Raw genomic sequence first — 20,254 nt, 5'->3', positions numbered from 1 at the left:
ATATTGCGCCATAAATGAACAATCAACGCATGTAGTACTATGTTTTCTTGGTAAAAGCACGAAATATCTTGCATATAAAAGAGCTGAGCTCAAATAATTTTGTTGGGTATTAATTAAGCAATTTCGGAAGTTATAATATAAGGAGTGACGCTATTTGGTCATAATATAAGTGGTCATAATAGCTTTAAATTTAATATATTTAAATATTTATTCAAAATATTATTAATTTTATTATTTTGTATACATTATGATTTTCTATTTTGCATTTTTTATAATTTTTAAAAAAATTATAAAAAATAGCTACAATATGTCATATTATGGCTAGCCAAGCCATAATATGACCAGATAATCAAAAATCATATTGAGATTCGAACTCATATCAAAATACATACTTCCTCCATCCCCAAATAATTTCATAGAAGGAGGGACATGGGTTTTAAGACGAAAAGGTGAAAAATAAGTGTAAATAAGATTTGGAAGTAGTGAAAATGTGAAAAGTATATATGAGTAAATAGAGTATTATTAGTGGTGAGGTATAGTCCAAAAAAAAAAAAATGGGACGAAACAAAAAGAAAAGTTCTAAAATTATTTTGGGCGAAAAGAGTATTATAATTTTCATATTGTTTAACTTTTGTATTTACTATATTTATATTTAGAACCAAACTCACAACTGTACAATCATCTTTCGAGTGTTACGTTAAAAGTTAAAACACAAGACTATCCCACACAAAGCTAAATGTTGGCAGGGGAGGCTGACGTCATAAATCAGTTGTAACAAACTCCATTGAGCAATATTGCCAAAGTTCACAATATCTACACGAACATCCTTGAAAATGTATAAAAAGAATCATACTATACTACTCCCTCCGTCCGCCAAGATTATGTAAAAATTACTATATTTGGCGTCCGTCAAGATTATGTCACTTTCCTTTTATGGCAATGGTCCCACCATCCTCTTTAATATTTTATCCTTACTAACACTCTTTATTTACAAAAAACCCACTCAAAATTCAATCTCAACCACACATCTCATAAAGTGGTGGGACCCTTTCTCCACTACATCAAAATCATCACCAATTTTATTAAATCCCGTGCCCAAGCAATTTTACATAATTTTGGCGGACGGAGGGAGTATGTGGTAAGGAAATGGAAAAATCTAGTGGACCCTTCCCACAAGACAAAATTTTCCCAATTACATATGAATTATAGTAGTTACCGAGCTATTTCCCTTTCGCCAAACAAGCTTCAAATGATTCTGATACAAAACAATGAAACAGAATATGAGATTAAAAAAAAACCATGAGACGACAAAAAGGGTAGGCCACGAGAAATCGTACCTTTCCAAGAATCGAAAGCTTCTCGATTGAGAGAAGGGGCAGTGAGAGTTTGAATGGCATCACATAACATAGTTGGAGGGGTTTCCTTTAACTCCTGAACAACAAAATGGAGGGTCTTGCCATTCTCCAAGTGTATGTGATTGTTGGGGTGACTTGTTTTGCAACCCGCGTGGGATTCAAACTCATAAGCATTTACTTCCTATACGATGATCCAATTTAACAATGCCACATATAACAGTAATTAAAGATAAATGCACTATCTTTAACTTTTCTTATTTTGAGTGATACATTAGATTTACAATACATATGATTGAAGTTCTGAACTATCACATTAGGTAAACGTCAAGCCATCACCCAAAGTAAATGCCCTTAAGGGTGTGTTTACTTTGATAGAAAAGGTTAGAAAAAGTATATTTTCCATCATTTTCACATGTTTCCTATGATGGATAATTTTCTCCGGTCAGGTTGGAAAATTTATTCGGGCAGCCCCTTTTCACTCCTTTTCTCACAAATGTTGGATAATATTATCCTATTGGGAGGGTGTGAAAATATTTTCCAACATTTCAATTTGTTTATCCATCTATTTCTAACAAAGTAAACACATGATAAAAAAAGGTTAAAAAGATAATATTATCTCACCTTTTCTTATCCATCATTTTCAAATGAAAATTTTACTACCAAAGTAAACACACCATAAGGAGAATAAGAGTAGTTACCTTAGAGTAATTACAAGACTTGCACCCACAAAGATAGCTAGGGCCTTTGATAACTCCACGAAGCTCCTTCTAACGTGCACGAGGACACGAAATGAGCAGCGTAGAATATATGTGAAGAAAAAATGAGATAATAAAAGAATTACCTCCTTTGATGCAGAAAGATACTGCACACGTGCCCCATCAAGCATACCGGTGACTGTTAGAGTCCTGACGTTTCTTGGGAAAGAACTGAATTGTGCTTCTTTTTTGGTGGGAGGCCTACTTTTCTGGACATTTTGTTGTGTGGATTTACATTTCCCCTTCTTTTTGTAAGGAGTTTTTGATGTTGGAACAAGATGTGGTTCGTATAGTAAGGTATAACTACTAGCTGGCTTCAACAAATAAGACATTACATCTTTGTACCTCTGAGAAGCTTCTTTGTTAAGCGCATTACTTGGCCTCGTCTCTACCTCATCTTCCTCTTCGTACATTTCTAAGAGGTGCTCAACTTCAACATCATTCAACTTCATTCGTTTCATCCCACCACAATTACTTCCTTTCATGGGATCTCTCATAGTGTATAAAATTGATGAAGCAATAGGGTCATTCTGAAACTGATCACCAATAGTAACTCTTTTCTTTCGCGTTGAGCCATCTATTTCCACATTAGACATACATTTTTCTGTCACACACGCCGGCATGGCTACTCAAATCTGAATTGCTGATCAAGAGTTAGTATTGTGGCACTGAGTCACCGACTTAGATAAAAAAAAAGCGGGCATTCATCTGATCAATAGTCGACAAATCTGTTCATAAATGAACGACAAGACCAAAAATGTTGCAACTCACTTTGTGCACCCACAACAACTTCCGACAACATATATATTATAAACTATACAGGCAAATAATCCAGCCACCTAGGCATGAAACCATTCACAACATTGCCACACAGACATGGAATAATAATAACCGATTGGCTCAACTATGCACATGACCCGGTCATACTTGTCGTCCACAAATCAGTGACTGACCATCATGCTGCCATAAGCATTACCAATGCGCATACTCATCGTATGCAATCAAACTCGCATATCAACCACAATATACACGTTGGATTTATAGAAAAATATTTCATAAACAATTTTAATTCACGTAGCAATTGAAAACATATTTATTGAGTTTGAAAAAATTTCACCCACCTCAATAACAAGCACAACAAAAGAACTCAATCAATTCAAGACGAGGGTCCTAGTTGCGCTGCACCTAATTAAATAAATACAATAATTCTATAAGGGATTGCTTGAAAACTTAAATTATAAAGTATTAAACAGAACTAAATGTTCTATAAAAATTTTGGGCCGATGTTCAAAATTGTTAGAAACTAAAGCTATAACATAGTTTCTGGACCAACTAAAATTAGTAAGGGATTGCTTGAAAACTTAAATTATAAAGTATTAAACAAAACTAAATGTTCTATATATAAAAATTTTGGGCCGATGTTCAAAATTGTTAGAAACTAAAGCTATAACATAGTTTCTGGACCAACTAGAATTAATAAAACTAATTTTATAACATCTAATAAAACAAATTAAGTCTCCAAGTGAACACCAAGCGGTGCGATCTCCTGTGTGTGAACAGTGAGGTCCCAAATTCAAACCTCACTGCTCCCCCTCTCCAACTCCCCCAAGTAAAAAAAAGATAAAAAAATAAAATAAAACAAATTAATCTAATTAACTCCATGAACAATGGCTGGAACAAGAGAAAAACTACATATATAAAGTGGACCCACTACATCCATAACCAAAACATGATTAGTTAATACTAATTTATGATTCTAATCAAGACTACATATTTAAAACTAAATTTGCACTCCACCAATCGAGATAGTTAAATATTCACAACATTTAATTTAGTAAAAAGATTAAATCTAACTAATCTGACACAATAATTAGTATCAGTAACCACTAATAAAAAGAAAATTCATCCAAATCAAATTCTAAATATAAATAATTTAAAGTATTCGCATACATGTATATATACAAATATTCTGCATCCAGATTAGCCTATACATAAATATTAAATCTAACTAATTAGTTAATAATCTAATAAAACAAACTCGCTTCCCAAAACTGTAGTACACAGACTTAAAAATCCCAAATTTATACAATGTACTCCAGTAGCTAGTTTTCAATTTCATGATTAATCAATCCAGAAAGAGAAATTAAGAACAAACAAAATATATAATTCATATTAGTTAGACTTTAAAAAAAAAAAAAAAAAAAAAAAAACAACTGCCCCTTTTCGTGAATGAAGAATTATTGATAAACTCAGACCACTTTTCCTTTTGCTAATTAAAGTTTTGTATCCATCTTAACAATTAAAACAAAAAATTCAATTCCTAAGCCACTACAAAACGACAAGCCATTGATTTACTCTTAATAAGAAAGAGTTGTATAAGAACAGAAACTCAAACATAAAGAATTTCGAAAACCAACAATTTAGCCGGAAAGCAAAACCTTCCAAACTTCTAATTCAAAATAAAATAAATTCAGGAATTTCAGTAGAAGATTTACCTTATAAATAATTTACTTGGAAAGGGTGGATAGCTTAAGCAAATTTTCCAGATCGCACTTGGGATCGAGAAAACGATAGGAAACAAAAAAAATATATATATATTTGACTGCGTTTAAACTTTTGTGAATGCGGTAGAGAGAAATGCAGAAACGTATTGGTAAATATATTTATATGATTTACGGTACTCCTTCTCTAATTCTGCTAAATAAAAATAATGTTAATATCAGTATATATACATAAAAAAAATACTACGAATTTCAAATTGAGATTTCAAATATTTATTTCTCTTAGCCCAGCTTCTCCAAAAGCCCAAATTAAAGAAAATTTTTAAATTCTATTTACTACAAAAATTTCTAAAACCCAATATATAAATTTTAATTGGACTTTTTACTAGGGCGCTTCTACGGACTCCCTCAAGTCCAAAGTCATAAAATCAAGCAAGACAATATTATATTTCAAATCACCAAAATTAATTTAACACAAGTTATAAAAAGCGGGGCATTACACTGTGTGTGTTTACTGTTTGCAAGTATTGTATCTGTGTAACATAGGGTAGAGTTTTTAGTTTTAAATTTTATAATTTATAAGTAGGAATTATAAATTATAATAATAGACTTATAAGAAAATGGAATTTGGGAGATTATCTGTTCAATAATAAAATTATATAAAAATGGCAATTATAAAAAAAATAAAAAAATAGGATTTCGATAGTTATATGTTTCATTTCGAGTAATCTGAAAATCGAACAATCGATTTGGGTAGTCTTAAAACCGAACAAAACATGAAATTCATTATTGTTATATCAAATTCATTACTTTTACCAATCTTCTATAGATAATCGTACATGTTTGATTTCTTGGAAACAACTAATTGGTTGAGAATCGAGATATCCGTGTTTAATTGCTACGACATTAATGAAGTTATTGTATTTATTTTAAAATTAATTGCAGTCGAAAAAATTTATATTTCATCTTAAGAATTTAGAATATTGTAGAAAAGTATATATAAAGTTATTGTATTTATCATAAAATTAATTGCTATCGAAAAAATTAAATAAAATTGTCCCTCATTAGATTCGAATTCGAGTGCTGCATTTATTCATCAAGATAATACATTCCCCGTAGATCTTGACGATGCAAGAGCTAAATATAATTCACATTAAAAAAAAATCTGATTTGAACATCCTCCTATAATTACTTCGTCAAAAAAAAATGTGAGAATTATTTATAGGTCTTGTATAGTTAATTTATAGTTAGATTTAGTGCAAGTGTTCTCAAATTTTTTACAATAATTTTTTTATTTATTCGAATCATATTCAATATATGTAAATATACTGAGAGAAATATGAACTTGATATTAAAAAGACAAAAGAGCCAAAAAGATCAAGAGACCAAAATACACTATATTATCTATTTCGAAATATATCACACCTTCTATACATTCTTGTATTATCAATACAACTAAACCGAAATCCTCACACAACATATGTATTATTACTAATATAAAACAATATATGGAACATGATATATCATCCATGCTTGACATTGTTAGACTTGGAAACTGCAGCTTCATTTGTGATGACCTTTTGAACCCTTTCGAAATCAATCCTCACTCTTCTCTTCAACTCTTTCCCGTACCCGAATCGGTATCGCTGTCGCCAACGGCCCCATTTCAACGACGACACCATCGACTGCAAAAAATCAAGCATTTTCGGAAATTGAAGAAGGTGAAACTTTGCTGCAGGAATGCGTGTCAAGCCTTTCAAGAACCGGTATATATAGGAAGAAAACATGTTGGATTTAAGGTCTAAATTAGATATATATAAAAGGGTTAATTGCATATAATATCACGAACTTTGTCCGAAATCCATTTTCCCCACGATTTTAAAAATTCCATTTTTTATCAAATACTTTGACATTTGTTCAACTTCCCCACGATTTTTTCTTTTCCTTCAAATCGGAATCGACGTGGCGCTAATGTGGCTCGCCGGCACACACCATTCCGATAAATTAAACGAAGCGTTTCAATTTAAAAATTAAAATCCTCGTTTGCTGCAACAGCACCGATGGGCGAAGCACCGCGCCAACAATCGGCGCACTGGTTTGGAAGACTGGAAACACGAAGCAATCTCGGCGCCACTGGTTTGGAAGACCTCGACACGAAGACTTCCACATTGGTCTGGAGAGGAACCCTTCGACAGAGGTGGTGGAAAGAAAAGCAATCGTTTTTTTCTAGTGCCAAAAGACGAAATCTTTTATTTCCTTTTGCCTGATAAAAATGAGAAATATTAGGACTTTTTATTATGATTTAATATTATATGTGTAATTTAAAATTCATATATATTCTACATCAGTGTTACGTTTAAAATTAAATCCATGTTACTGCTATGTCATTTTTCCGATAACCGGGAAAAAAAATCACGGGGAAATTGATCAAATGTCAAAATATTTGATATAAAATAGAATTTTTAAAGATCGTGGGGAAAATAAATTTCGGGCAAAGTTCGTGATATTATATGCAATTAGACCTATATAAAATTAAGAGCTTCTCTTTTATTTTTCCTCGAGTGTTATGTTGGTTTGGCAGGAAATCACAAGTTCTGTTTTTATCAGTTGAAAGTTCCACCCAATAGTTGAATCTTCTAATCTTATTACATTATCAATTATACCATGTTATGCATATGTTCAGTGTATTATCCGAACAAAACATAATGTTAGGAAGTTATTTACTTTTTGCTATAAATATTAGGGGTGTGTCTTAATCCTTTATTTAAAACAAACAAAATTAATATTTCAGATTGTTCAACAAAAAATGAAACAAATTGCAAAAGTGTTATTACAGTTCCTTTGTTACATCGTGTTAATACAGATCAAACATGGTTGAAGATGCATTTTTTCGAACATACACATACACAGCTGATTTGTCAATTGAGATGCAGTGAACCATATTGATGTCCTATTTTTTTTATTTATCTTTTCTTCAATTTGAATTTTTTATGTTTATTTTAATTTTGTGAGTATTATAATTTACTTGATTCAATTAAGGTATACATTTATTTTTTTTCATTTAATTTCATTCATATTGTTAATAATTCATTATTAGAGTTGATAAGTCTAAATTTAAGGTATACAATTTTTTGAAATAAAGTTAAGTATAATTCATAATATTAAATTTTATGTTTATAAAAAAATATTATTAAAATATCAGAAATAATAGTGAGACATAGTAGCAGCACATAAAATTATAGAACATTGAATCCCATCCAACTGATTTGGTGCAAAGTTAAGCAACCAAATTGCATCCGTAGACAACAAAGAGCAGCTTAATTACGCTTCATTGATAAGACACTTCACCTCCAACCAATAAGTTAGAGCTTTGAAACACAAAACACAGGAAATGAAAAATTATTGATCCTTCTAGAAAACAGAGTTGTGTCCATATATAGGCATTAACACACTTTACAATTTTTGATAATTTACTCTGAACTTCTCTGCACCAAAAGGTAAACTTTCCAATTCTTCATATCAAGAAATCAGAAAAGAACATTAGGAAGATGGTGGCCAAAAGGATACAGAAATTACATTTCATCATCAAAGATAAATAGCTACAAATCAGAAAGAGCTCACATTCTCCATCGCGTAAGCCTTGAGCGGAAGAAAACTTGGGACATAAACGACTGCACAGCTCAAGATATTAGGATCAACTCTCCGAATAGCTTTAGTCTTGCCGGAGTAGTATGCCAGTTGTCTGCCTCCCAATTCCATCACGATATCGCCGTCTTCAAAAACTTTGATGGGGCAAACACATCCCAAGCGATCTTCCATGCCAACATTGCGAATGATAAATTCCTTTGTCCAAGATTCATAATTACCATATTCCTTCATCAACCAGAGATGAATCTCGTAATCAGGCCGGAACACACTAGCCGTATCACACACACATAAGCAGTCCCCTAAAACAGACAAGTTTCTAGTCATGTGAGGATCACTAAGAGGAGGAGGAGAAAAGGTGCTAAAAAGCTCTGTTTCAAGGTCGATGCAAGAAACCCCATATGAGAAGCGCTCGCTCGCCAAGAAATGAAGCTTTCCATTAAGAAGTGCCCCTTTACTCCTTTCTTCATACTCGAGCATGCTACCACACACAATTCTTCTCCATCGTACAGTCCCAACAGTATAAACTTGGCAGTCACATCGATCAGGTCTTTCCGGGGTTGCTGATAAAATCCTAACCACCTTAAATTTGCCACTGCTTCTGCTCACTCCAAACCCATAAGTGTGCCTTTGAAGCCGAGGTTTGGAGTAAGGCCGTGGAAGAGGAGAAGGAAGCCTAATGTACTCACGAGTGATTGGATTGCATACGAAAATATCACCATCTCCTTCACACAAGAAGAGCAAGCCATTAGCTGAGCTATGAGTTGGCCCACAAAAAGGGAGGTCAAAGTTAAAGAGTACATTCCAGCGATGCTCATGGCAGTTAAAATCAAGCTTGTTTACAAACTCAACGATTTTGTGCGGCTTCGGGTGCGTTTTCCACTCGAAGACAACAAGGCCCGGGACTGATTTAGAGAGATGGGACTTGACGAACTCATTGGTCGCAAGGAGATTGAGCCATGGCTTACAAACACACTTGCAGATCATAGTGGTTCGAGTGGGAAGTCTTGAGAGGATATTTAGTATGATTTCTGATGGTAGAAAATTGAAGAAATGTTGCCCCATGTTGGGAATATTGCAAGCTTCTGATGGTAGAAAATTGAAGAAATGTTGTCGCATGTTGGGACTATTGCGAGCTTCAATCTTTGTCTTCTTCATCTTTTTATCTCATCAAAACAGATAGCAATATACAAGAGTTAATCCTTGAAACTATTTCATATTTTTTATGACAACTTAAACGGAATCAAACAAGAGCAAATGTAGGATATCTGTTTCAGTGACTGGCGAATACTAACTAAGTCGATTTAAGGCCTAAAAAACCCTAATCAATTCAAAAAATTAATTCGGCAAATTCGGCTTGTCCCAATTTGGGCTTGCTCCGTTTTCTTCATCTTTTACCTCACTGATAAAAACAGGTAGCAATATCCCGGAGTTACTTCTTAAAACTATTTGATACTATTTTTTTATCAGAACTTACACAAAATTAATAAGAGCAAATGTAGATATCTAAGTCAGTGGGTGGCGAATACTAACTAAATCAAGTTTTACGCCTAATAAACCCTAAGCACGATAAATTATTTCAGCAAATTCGGTGATGCTAATAACAATATCTGGAAGAAGAAAAATACATATATGCTGTATTGTATCCAAACTCGAACTAATGAGTAAAGACTACAAGCCCTAATTTACAGAAATTCCGCAAAAAAAAAAAAAAAGATAATGACTAAATGAGCCAAAAAAAAAACAGAGAGATGCAAAATTGTGGATGTAAAAATACAAGCTCACCTTCTAGAGAAGGCGGTGGTGGATCTCGACGCTGCAGCGGTGGAGATGGTAGCCGCCGTTCAAGTGCTTTTACTGCAAAACTCAAAATGCAGTAACCAATTTGCTCCAAACAGTATTGCAAAACCAAACGCAATTTGCATTTATCGATCAGCTTTTGAACGTGAGCTTTCAGATTTGCCTCTAGTATGTAATTTAATGTGGGCTTTCCTTTTTTTATTTTTTTTGGTTTCAGAAAAAAACTGATTAATCTATATATATATATATATATATATATATAGGGGTGCGCTATTCAATGAACTGCTCTTAATCTATAAAATAAGACTAATTTATAATCGTAGATCATATGGGACTTAACGGCTGGGATTCATTTTTTTGACTAATCTATAGTTCATTAAATAAATTAAAAAATTCATACAAATTTAAGGTTGAAGGGTATTATTGACATATGCTCTTGACCTTCCATGTCTACAATCACACGGTTCCGATTATCACTCCAATTAATTATGGAAGTTAAGATTTGAAATGATTGACCCTCGGTTTCTGCAGATAGATCTCAACAATATCTCATACAAAGTCTGATTTTTTATTAGTATTCATTTAATTTCTAAAAGTTGTTGTCTGAATTAAGTTCTTTTATGTCTGAATTAAATTTCATTTGCTTGTGAATAAGATTAACAATTGTTGACTTTATTTTAGCTAACACATAATCCTAATGAATTTTCTTTGCGTGATGTATGAATTTAGGTATAATATATATACATAATTCTAACGGCTGGGAGTATTTTTTTGGCAGAGGTGATCTAGTGTAGTGCATGGAGTATAGAAATGAATTATAGAACATTGTAGTATGAACTAAAACCAGTGTAGTATGAATTTTTACTTGTGCGCGAGGACTAAGTCTGAATTTTTCCTAGTATGCATTTTATTTCTAAAAGTTGTTGTATGTACATTTAGTTATTATAATATGAATTTCTCTAATTGATGTATGAATTTTGGAATAATAGCAGTGTGTTATTTATTTATGTTTGCACAGATGATCTGGTGTTGTGTATGGTGTACAGAAATGATTATCCAATTTTATCGTCTAAACTATAAAAATTCATAGTGTGTTCTTGAACTCCAATTCTATTTTTTTTCTTCTTCTTAGATTTGCTATTGGACGTGATAAATATTGAGTATTATAGTTATGGAATGCTATAATGACATAAACGTGATCCCTTGATTTAGGGAGAAGATAGTTATATTAAAAATGGTAATTACTTTCTTATCCTCATCCATAAATCTGTATTAAATACCCATAATATATATCACCAAAATCTGTCCGTCCATTTAATTCAAATCAAGGGCCTATCTTTAGTCTTATTTTATAGATTAAGATTGGTTTTTATTTTAGCACAATCCTATATATATATATATATATATATATATATATATATATATATATATATAATTTTAGTTTCCAAATCTGAATTACCAAAGGTTGGCAATTTGGCAGAGACAAAGCCAGGTAAAGTGGTAAACTGGTAAAGTGTTAAAATGGGCCAACCGTTGTATTCTAGTTGGGCCTATAAGAAGCCCATACATACAGGGATCAGAAAATAGAGTTATGAACCTACTGATTATTTTATTCAAACTCATTTTCTTTATTTTAATTTTCTGTGCATAGTTGCTAAAATATAATGTTACCCCTCTCAGCTTTTAGTATCAATCTTTTCATTTTAATTTGTCCCATATTTTTATATCTATTTCCATTTTTAATAAAAATTTAAAACTCTTAATCTACTTTAATCACTTTAACACTCTTATGAAAACGAGACTCTTATTTCACTCACAACATACTCAATTATTTTAATGAAATTCGTGTATCCTCAAATGGATAAAAAAATTAGGACGAAGGATGACAAAAAGAAAAAACGATTTCCAATACCTTGTCCTTATAGTCTCGATACTAAAAAAATCTATATAATATATAAAAGAGGAAATTTTTCCTCTATTTTTTCCCTCTCTCTCTCTCTCTTCTTCCATTAACTTTTACTCTCTTTCATTCTTCTTCTTATATTAATTCATATTGTCAAATTTGATTTAAGAAAAAATTATCGAAAATGAATTTCAAATGAATAAATTATGAAAAATTAAAAATTTAAAATATTTTATATTCTCTCCCTTTATTAAATCACGAGGTTTGTTATAGTTACACAAAATATGAAAAAATAATAAGATTAAATTATATATCATGCATAATTAATAATTTAAATGATTCACTTGTATGTTGTAAAACACAAAATTTTAAGTATTTAAACAAGGGTCAATTGTCTATAAATACACGAATTATACTCAAATTTTGGTTTTTAACCAAATCTATATTTTCAATAAAATAATAAACTTTTACTATATTTTTAAAATTTGACATGAGGTTGAAAGCTTGTTAGCTAATAACTTGACTGTCTTAATTTCGATTGGTGTTCAATCTAAAGTATACCTCTATATTGCTCGCAAGAGAAAAATTAAGTCTTTATTCAATTTTAAGTCTTTTAAAATTATTAAATTTAATTCATGAAAAATACTATCTAATATTCATCCTAAATTAAAAATTATAACAAGATCTATAATTTGATGCAAAATTCAAGAAAAATCATAACTAATAAATTTTAAATAAAAAAAATTACAATCGTTTAAAGGTTTTAAATTAATTAAAAAAATTTCTGGTTTTCCTTCTCCCCACATCCACGTTTTTTGCGTGTTCCTTTTGTTTTCATTTACATTTCTTTCGTGTTTATTATTTGTGTTTTTACATGATTTTTTAAATAATAGTAATAATTTTAATGTAATTAAAGCTTAGTAAATTATAAAAAAAGATGAATAAGTTATGATTGTTTAAAATGTCAAAATTATTAATTTTTTCTCTTTCATCTATCTCTAATGTTGAACATCATGCTTTTTTTTTCTTGCATGTTATTTTTATTTTTTGGTAGAAAAATAAGTAGATGCCATTTTTTTTTTCAAAAACATTACATGATTGTTTAATAATAATTTTTTTCTTAAAATTTAAACATATTTTGTTGGGTACCGGTGGGGTACTGAACTGGTGTATGAGGGGGGGGGGGAATACACTAATAGGCTTTTTTTATCGAAAACTGAAACTGAAACTAATGTGAAAGTGTATGAAAGATCAGTTTAAGAAAGGTTCAAGGCTGGGACTGATAATGAGTCAGTCAGTTAACTTCAGTGTGAGGAACTAGTCAACAAACTGAAGTTCAAATAAGGGTTCAACCTTTTCAGTTTTGAAATCAGAGCAATGTTAGAAATCTTACTGACTGTCTTCAGACTTGTCAGTCAGACTGATAACACTTAGGTGGAAGCGATTTTGAAATAGCTTTTAGTGAAACAGAGTATCATTTTTTAGGTTTGTCCTTTAGATTATCAGTACTCAGTGTATAACAGTATTAGTGCACAAAGATGAACTGAAAGACTAAAAGCAATGAAGAACGCAGAGATTTTTACATGGTTTGGAATACTGATTCCTACATCCACGGTCAGTTAATCAAACTGACAATCGACTAGGCTCGTGCTTACTGGTTCACAACAAACCTTCAACTGAAAAACTATTTTCAGTGCCAACACACTGGATTGGTCTTCTCTTCCTTAGCTTTTCTGGTGCTAAGTAAACCACTCGCTTAGCTTGCGGGTGCTAAACAACCTAGTGTTCAGACAACCGTCTGTTGGAATTCTCTTCCTTAGCTTACTGGTGCTAAGTAAACCACACGCTTAGCTTGCGTGTGCAAAATAACCTAGTGTTCAGACAACCGTCTCGAACACTCTCTCAACTCTATTTTCTCTCTCTTGAAAGGGGTTTGAATTCCAACTAGGATTACTGAGAACAAGCTCTCAGTAATCAATTTCTAGGCTTATAATTTTGAAAGTATATGCCTAAGAAAACCTAAGAGAATGTATGTTATCAGTTAGACTGATAGTTACAACGGTAAGTATTATCTTCTTCGATTTAAACTTGATTGCGGTGAAGTTGCTGGCTCTTGAGTTCGACAGAGTTTCAGCTTGTGCGTTGAATCGGTTAAGAATGAGGTTGATCCTTGAGCTCTATTTATAGGCAGCGTCCTGAGAAAAGATCCGTTGGAGGAGGTCTATCTTCAGTATTCTGCCGTTGTGACTCAAATTCAAATTTGAGTTTAGGTCCTCAGTCTTTGTCCTCTCTAAACTGAAAATAGGTAGCGTCATTTCTTCAGTAGGTGAGGGCAGCATGAAAGGGGAAACTCCGCACTCTGAAAGACGATTCTGCAGATCTCCGTATTAAATGCAGCTGTACTTGCTTACTTTCCAAGTGGCTTCTTTTGAAATGTATTAAACATCCTTAAACTGAGAATCAGTTTAGGATAGAGAATAAGTCCGATGTTTCAACTGATACTTTACTTCAGTATCAGTCTCCACTTTATCTGACGTGGCATGTATCATTGTTTTCCTAACACTGATACTGCAGTGTACGTGTCCTTCAGTATGAGTCAACAGTTTTGAGTCTCTTGGTCGTTAGTTTGACTGGAACTTCAGTCTTTAGTCTTCGGTACTTTAGTTCTTCGGCTCTTCAGTCTTCAGACTTCAATTCTTCGACTCTTCAGTCTTCAGACTTCAGTTTTTCAGTCTTCAGTTCTTCGATCTTCAGTCTAGCTAAAAATATGGACTCTAACACTTGTGTCCAGAATTACTTTAGCCTAGTGAAGATAAACTAAGTGTTTTGGAATCATCAAAACAATGATAGGATATTTCTATTAATTTTCTAATAATTTTCCCCTTTTTGATGATGCCAAAGCCACACATTAATCCCTAAGACAAAGACTGAAAGCAAGTTTCTATAGAACATGATAAAACAATTCTGAAAGTGTTACTTTGCGAAACCCGGATGCGATGCGCTGTGTTAAGACAACACACCAGTGCACACAGAGCAATAATGCAGCGAAAATAAAATGAACACAAGAATTGGAACAATTTCTTAAAGTTATAAAATAACTTGAAGAAGCCTTATGGCAAAATGACTAAAAAGAGAATGAACACTCACGTTCAAATATATTTACAAGACTATAGATATTTGAACACTAGACACTCTCACTAACAAACGCAAACTGGATTCAAGAGCTATACTCCGAAATCCGACAAAAACAAATGAATGCTACAACAAATGTTAACCTAACACAAGAAATAGCACTCGTACACAGATCACTCTCTAAGCTCAATATCTTCTCTCTGAATTCGTGATCTGAACTGGAACTTCTCCTTGGTATATATAGGCTCTTCAATCTTGTTTCCCAAGGCTTGAAGTCGTGGCTTTGATCATCAACGAAGTGGTCGTTTGATGGTTGCTCGAATTAGTCCACTAGGTCCACTTCTCCCTTGATTTTAGGAGCTGTCAACAAGCTCATCTCTTCTCTCTCTTTATCTCCACTTTCTCCTTCTTTATCGGAACAACCGAGCTCTCCTTTTTCTTTTCTTTGACTTAGTTGAAAACCCACAAGAAAACAAGTGGAGAAAGGCAAAACAAACTAACCAACAAGTGAGATTTTTATGGAGTTAAATAAATCAACTCCAACAAATTCCCTCTTAACAAAATAGTCCTAAAACCTGCAAGCAGAAAAGTGAACCAACTGATTACAACATTCAAGACTCAGTAACATCACAACCCGTATCAGAGCTATTCAAAACAATAGTACCAGAGCATATATCAGAGCATGAAATATAACAAAACATAGTCTGGACAAAAAGATATTGTCTTCGGGGTGATTTGGAACGAAGTAACTTCATTGCTTCAGAAACTAATAAAGTATCAGTTTCTGAGTAATATACAATATCAGTTTAAAAATTACAAAATAAAATACAAAAAAATACAGAAAACATGAAAAGAAAAAAAACGTAAAAATAAAAACAAAAAAGAAAACAAAATCAGCAAAATAAAACCCAAATAACGAAAAAAAAGGGAAAAAAAGAACAAAATCCAAATAATTAATATTGAGAATTGTGAAACGTTGAAAAATAAGAAGAGAATGGTGAAAAGTAAGAATAAATAAAATATTATTAGTGGTGGGGTAATATTAAAAAAAAAATTATTTGACGGCTATCCAAAAAAAGAATATAAGAAATTATTTGGGAATCGAGGGAGTAAATATTTGACTGAGTTTATATTTTTGAAAGAACAATTTTAATGGTGGTTGTTGAAATTTATTTATAAATATTTGACTCAGTTTATATGTATTTATTTTGAAAGGACAATCTATGTGGTGGAACTGGTGGTTGTTAAATTAATTTTTTTTTAGGAAAAATTGCACCTAAATACACAAACTTTACGTCAAATATGGAATTTTGGCAAAGTTTGTGTATTTTCACGCAATTATCCCCTTTTTTTATTAGCATTCTAAACTACGTTTTTATTTTCATTTTTCTTTTATATATATAATTTTTTGTTGAGAGCCCGATATATTCAATAATTGAAACCCTTCTTTCTCACTTGTTTACCTTTCTTCAGATCTAATCTCGCAGTCGCCGCCCAACACTCTCCCTTTCTTCACATTAAATCTCACCGCCGATTAAGGACGATGAGCAGAAGAGCAGCTATTTCTGCAATTGATCTCATTCATTCATGGAAGGGGATTTCTCAATCGATGGTCGCATGAATCGGGTATTCTCTCTCCTCTGTTCTCTCTCTTCTCTTCCGATTTATGTGCGACCATCGATTGAGAAATCTTCTTCCATGAATTCCGAGACTTTTCAACCTTCGCGGCCCGGAATCGATTTCAGTTGTGTTAAAGAACTAAACGATGCAACTGAATTTCTTCAAAAAATGAAGAGAATGCAGCCGGAGCCTTCTGTTCGCATGTACACAATAATCTTATGAGTGCAACTGCAAAGATTGAGCATTACTCTTTTGCACTTTATATGTTTGATGAACTGCTTAGGATGGGTGTTCCAGTTGATACTTACACAATTACTATTGCTGTAAACTGTTGCTGTCTCTTGAAAGATATAAAATCTGGCTTTGCTATTATGGGATTATTTTTCAAGAGAGGTTATGAACCAAATATTGTGACATGCAGCACTCTCATTAACGGGTTTTTCTTAGTTGATAAGGAGGCCGAAGCTGTGAAATTGTTTGAAAAGGTTCTAGATTTAAAACTTTGCGAGCCTGATGATGTTATGATTCTACACATGATAGATGGGCTGTGTAAAGCTGGACATATCATTGCAGCCCATGATTGGCTTCATAGACTAGAAAGTAGTGGGTGGAGTCCCGACATTAAGGCTCATAGTGCATTAATTGACGGATTTGCAAGAGTGGAATGGTTGATTATGCTTTAAAAGTCCTGTACAAGATGGTTGGGGTGGGTATTTCACCTGATGTTTTCACATATAGTTCCATTATTAATGCATACTGTAAAGAAGGAAAGATGGAACATGCTGGGAATATGTTGGTAACTATGACGCAACAGCAAGTTTATCCTGATGTTACCACTTATTCTGTGCTAATAAATGGGTTTTGTTTGAAGGGTGAAACTGAGAGAACTAAACAGCTACTTGATATCATGGTAGAGAGGGGCCTCAAGGCTGATATCGTTGGCTATAACAGCTTGATAAATGGCTATTGCAAGAAGGGTGGCTTGGATGAAGCTTGGCTTCTTTTCCTTGAAATTCCCACTAAAGGTTTGGAGCATAATACATGTACTTACAATACCATGATACATGGGTTATTTAGGAAATCTAAATTTGCGGAGGGTTGGAAGCTTTTTGAGGATATGGAAGCTCAACAAGTACATCCCAACTTGCGGACTTATAATATATTATTGGATGGATTGTGTAGGAATGGGGAGATTGAGGAAGCTCTTTCATTACTCCGCAAGATTGAAGTGAAAGGATTTACTCCTAGTATAATCACGGCTCTCTTATTGATGGATTATGCAAAAATGGACAACGTGATGTTGCAAGAGATCTTTTGAGAGAACTTCCTTCTAGAGGTTTGCAACCTGATGTTTGGATATATAATATGACTATTGATTCACTTTGTCAAGAAGGATCTATGGAGGAGGCAAAATGTTTGCTTGTAGAGATGAAGAACTGTGGCTGTGAACCTGATCGTGTGACATACAACATTATCATTCGGATTTTGCTAAAGCAAAATGAGTTTCACAAGGCAACATCATTCATTGAAGAAATGCGCCAAAAGGGATTCTCAGCAGATTCTGCAACTTCTTTGGTACCAACTGATCAAGTGGAAGAACAAAACGGAGATGATTTTTTTCTCAAATTGATGAATAACCTTGCTCCCAAGAAAATTGTATCGTAGTCCTTTCTTCTTGATATACGAGGTTAGTGATATCAACAATGATAGAATATCATTTATAGTATTATTCTTCACATTTTCATCAATTTCGTGGGTAATAATGATACTGTAAACTTGATTTTTTAGGAGTGCAGTTTTGGGCCAATACTTAATTTGGTTTTGGTGTTTTGCAATTATAAAGTTTTTAATGATTAAATGAGAGAAAGCTATGAAAGTGAACATATTTAGATATCGTCTATGTCATGTTGAGGCCTCCAAGAAATGAACGTTTATAGAGAGTTTAATCTAAAAGTTGTATTGAAACTGCTGAATTTATTTTGCGATATGTCATGCTGTGTTTGCTTTCAATAGCATATACATCGTTCTCTGAATGCGTTTCTACTGCAGCCTTAGAGCCAAAGGCTTATGTCTCGGAGCTGCAAGCAGCAATGGTGGGGATGTGCAGTGGAGTTCGATTCTCTATATGCAGTGAGTTATATTTAAGTGACTCGCACATTTCATTGATCGTGCACTCTGCATTTCTAGGTTTGGTAACTGTTAGGATTGAACATGTTAAGTCATTTGTAGTTTGTATTTCTATGATTTGGTGCTCGTAGTTTTTCATAACAGTTTTTTGAACATGTTAAGTCATCTGTCACTATAATTCAATATACAGTGGCAATATTTTGTCGTTGTCACTAATACTTGTAGTGTCGGTGCATACAGTCTCAACTCAACAACAAACACAAAAGTCGTCATAAGTACTTATAGTGACAATTTTAGTATATATAGTGACAAGTAAGTGTTGCCACTAAAAGTTGTTCCTTCTGTAGTGGGAGTTTGCAAAAGCAAAATGAGCTTCACAAGGCAACATTATTCAAGGAAGAAATGCGCCAAAAGGGATTCTCAGACTTCTTCGGTGCCGACTGAACAAAGTGGAGATGATTTCTTTCTCAAATTGATGAAGTACCTTGCGTCCAAGGATATTGTATCATAGTCATTTCTTCTTGATATACGGGGTTAGTGATATCGACAACGAAATATTGTTGCAATTATAATATTATTGTGTGTTCCCTTGTGTTTCTTTTCAAAAGCACACATCGTTGTCTGATGCATTTCCAGTGCAGGGCGAGGATGCCTGCAGCCGTAGTCTCGGATCTGTAAACCTGAGTTTGATTCTTCATATGCTTGCAATGGCTTGTGTTAGTTGGTGAGATCCGTGAGCCAGTTGCGTTGTTTAGCTGTGATGAACGAGCCGTGCTGCCGTGCAGGAACCAGAAGAGTCGAGCTGCTTGTGATCTTCTTTAATGGCTTGTACAGTTTTAGGTTGGATGGAATGAGGTTTAATATTGGAATGAGCTCCTCAGCACAAGCTCTTCAGCTGGCTACGATTGTAATTTGTAACTGTTGGCAAGGAAAGCAACGCTGCGCTTGCAGTTCGTCTTGGTGGTTTTCATATTGTTGAGAGAATTGTGTTTAGGAGTTGAAGGAGGGTGTAGATACCAGTTTGTTGCTATGTGTTGTGTTGCTAAATCTTCATAAGCATTAGCTCTACTTATAACTTTGTTTTTGTTTATTTATTTTAAGTATGTTTTTGGTGTAGCTTTTTTAAGAACTGCAGGATGTTTTGTGAGGTAACTTTGATTTGCAGAATAAGTAGTTTTCTGCTCAATTTGTGGTTAGATGAGTAATATGTTTGGTGAATTTTCTTTTCATCTTCTTCTTTGCGTTTTATTTATTAACTAGCAGTTGCATTCTGTGCAATGTACGAGAAGATATTTTTTATTTTTTATATTTATATATTAATTATTAATTTAATTATCATACTCATAAATATAATAAAAATTAAGTTTAACTAAATATATTTGAAATGAATATTAAAAATTAAAAAATAAAAAAAAT

General features: G+C 33.0%; 2 protein-coding genes and 1 pseudogene across 4 annotated transcripts; 1 reads left to right on the top strand and 2 right to left on the bottom strand.

Annotated features, from left to right (window-relative positions):
- Positions 1–1,132: 1,132 nt before the first annotated feature.
- Positions 1,133–4,728, bottom strand: LOC131003781 (uncharacterized). 2 transcript variants are annotated; one of them, XM_057930332.1, is made up of 5 exons: positions 4,606–4,728; positions 2,197–2,745; positions 2,054–2,122; positions 1,338–1,536; positions 1,133–1,255 (listed from the first exon to the last, which is right to left on the bottom strand). In XM_057930332.1, exons 2-5 carry the CDS (start codon positions 2,731–2,733, stop codon positions 1,221–1,223), a joined length of 840 nt encoding a protein of 279 aa, XP_057786315.1. In that variant the 5' UTR covers positions 2,734–2,745; positions 4,606–4,728; the 3' UTR covers positions 1,133–1,220. The 2 variants fall into 2 exon arrangements, with proteins under 2 accessions (XP_057786315.1, XP_057786316.1); XM_057930333.1 differs by having other exon boundaries at positions 2,197–2,753; positions 4,606–4,704.
- A 3,275-nt stretch (positions 4,729–8,003) lies between these two features.
- On the bottom strand, positions 8,004–10,302 carry LOC131003778 (F-box/kelch-repeat protein At3g06240-like). 2 transcript variants are annotated; one of them, XM_057930329.1, is made up of 2 exons: positions 10,042–10,302; positions 8,004–9,414 (listed from the first exon to the last, which is right to left on the bottom strand). In XM_057930329.1, the coding sequence occupies exon 2, from the start codon at positions 9,412–9,414 to the stop codon at positions 8,218–8,220; it is 1,197 nt and encodes a 398-aa protein (XP_057786312.1). In that variant the 5' UTR covers positions 10,042–10,302; the 3' UTR covers positions 8,004–8,217. The 2 variants fall into 2 exon arrangements, with proteins under 2 accessions (XP_057786312.1, XP_057786311.1); XM_057930328.1 differs by having other exon boundaries at positions 8,004–9,658; positions 10,042–10,274.
- A 6,248-nt stretch (positions 10,303–16,550) lies between these two features.
- On the top strand, positions 16,551–20,027 carry LOC131003777 (pentatricopeptide repeat-containing protein At1g62720-like; annotated as a pseudogene).
- Positions 20,028–20,254: the final 227 nt, after the last annotated feature.

Source organism: Salvia miltiorrhiza, unplaced genomic scaffold, assembly GCF_028751815.1.
Source record: "Salvia miltiorrhiza cultivar Shanhuang (shh) unplaced genomic scaffold, IMPLAD_Smil_shh original_scaffold_269, whole genome shotgun sequence".
NCBI lineage: Eukaryota > Viridiplantae > Streptophyta > Magnoliopsida > Lamiales > Lamiaceae > Salvia > Salvia miltiorrhiza.
This window is presented reverse-complemented; position numbering and strand designations above follow the sequence as displayed.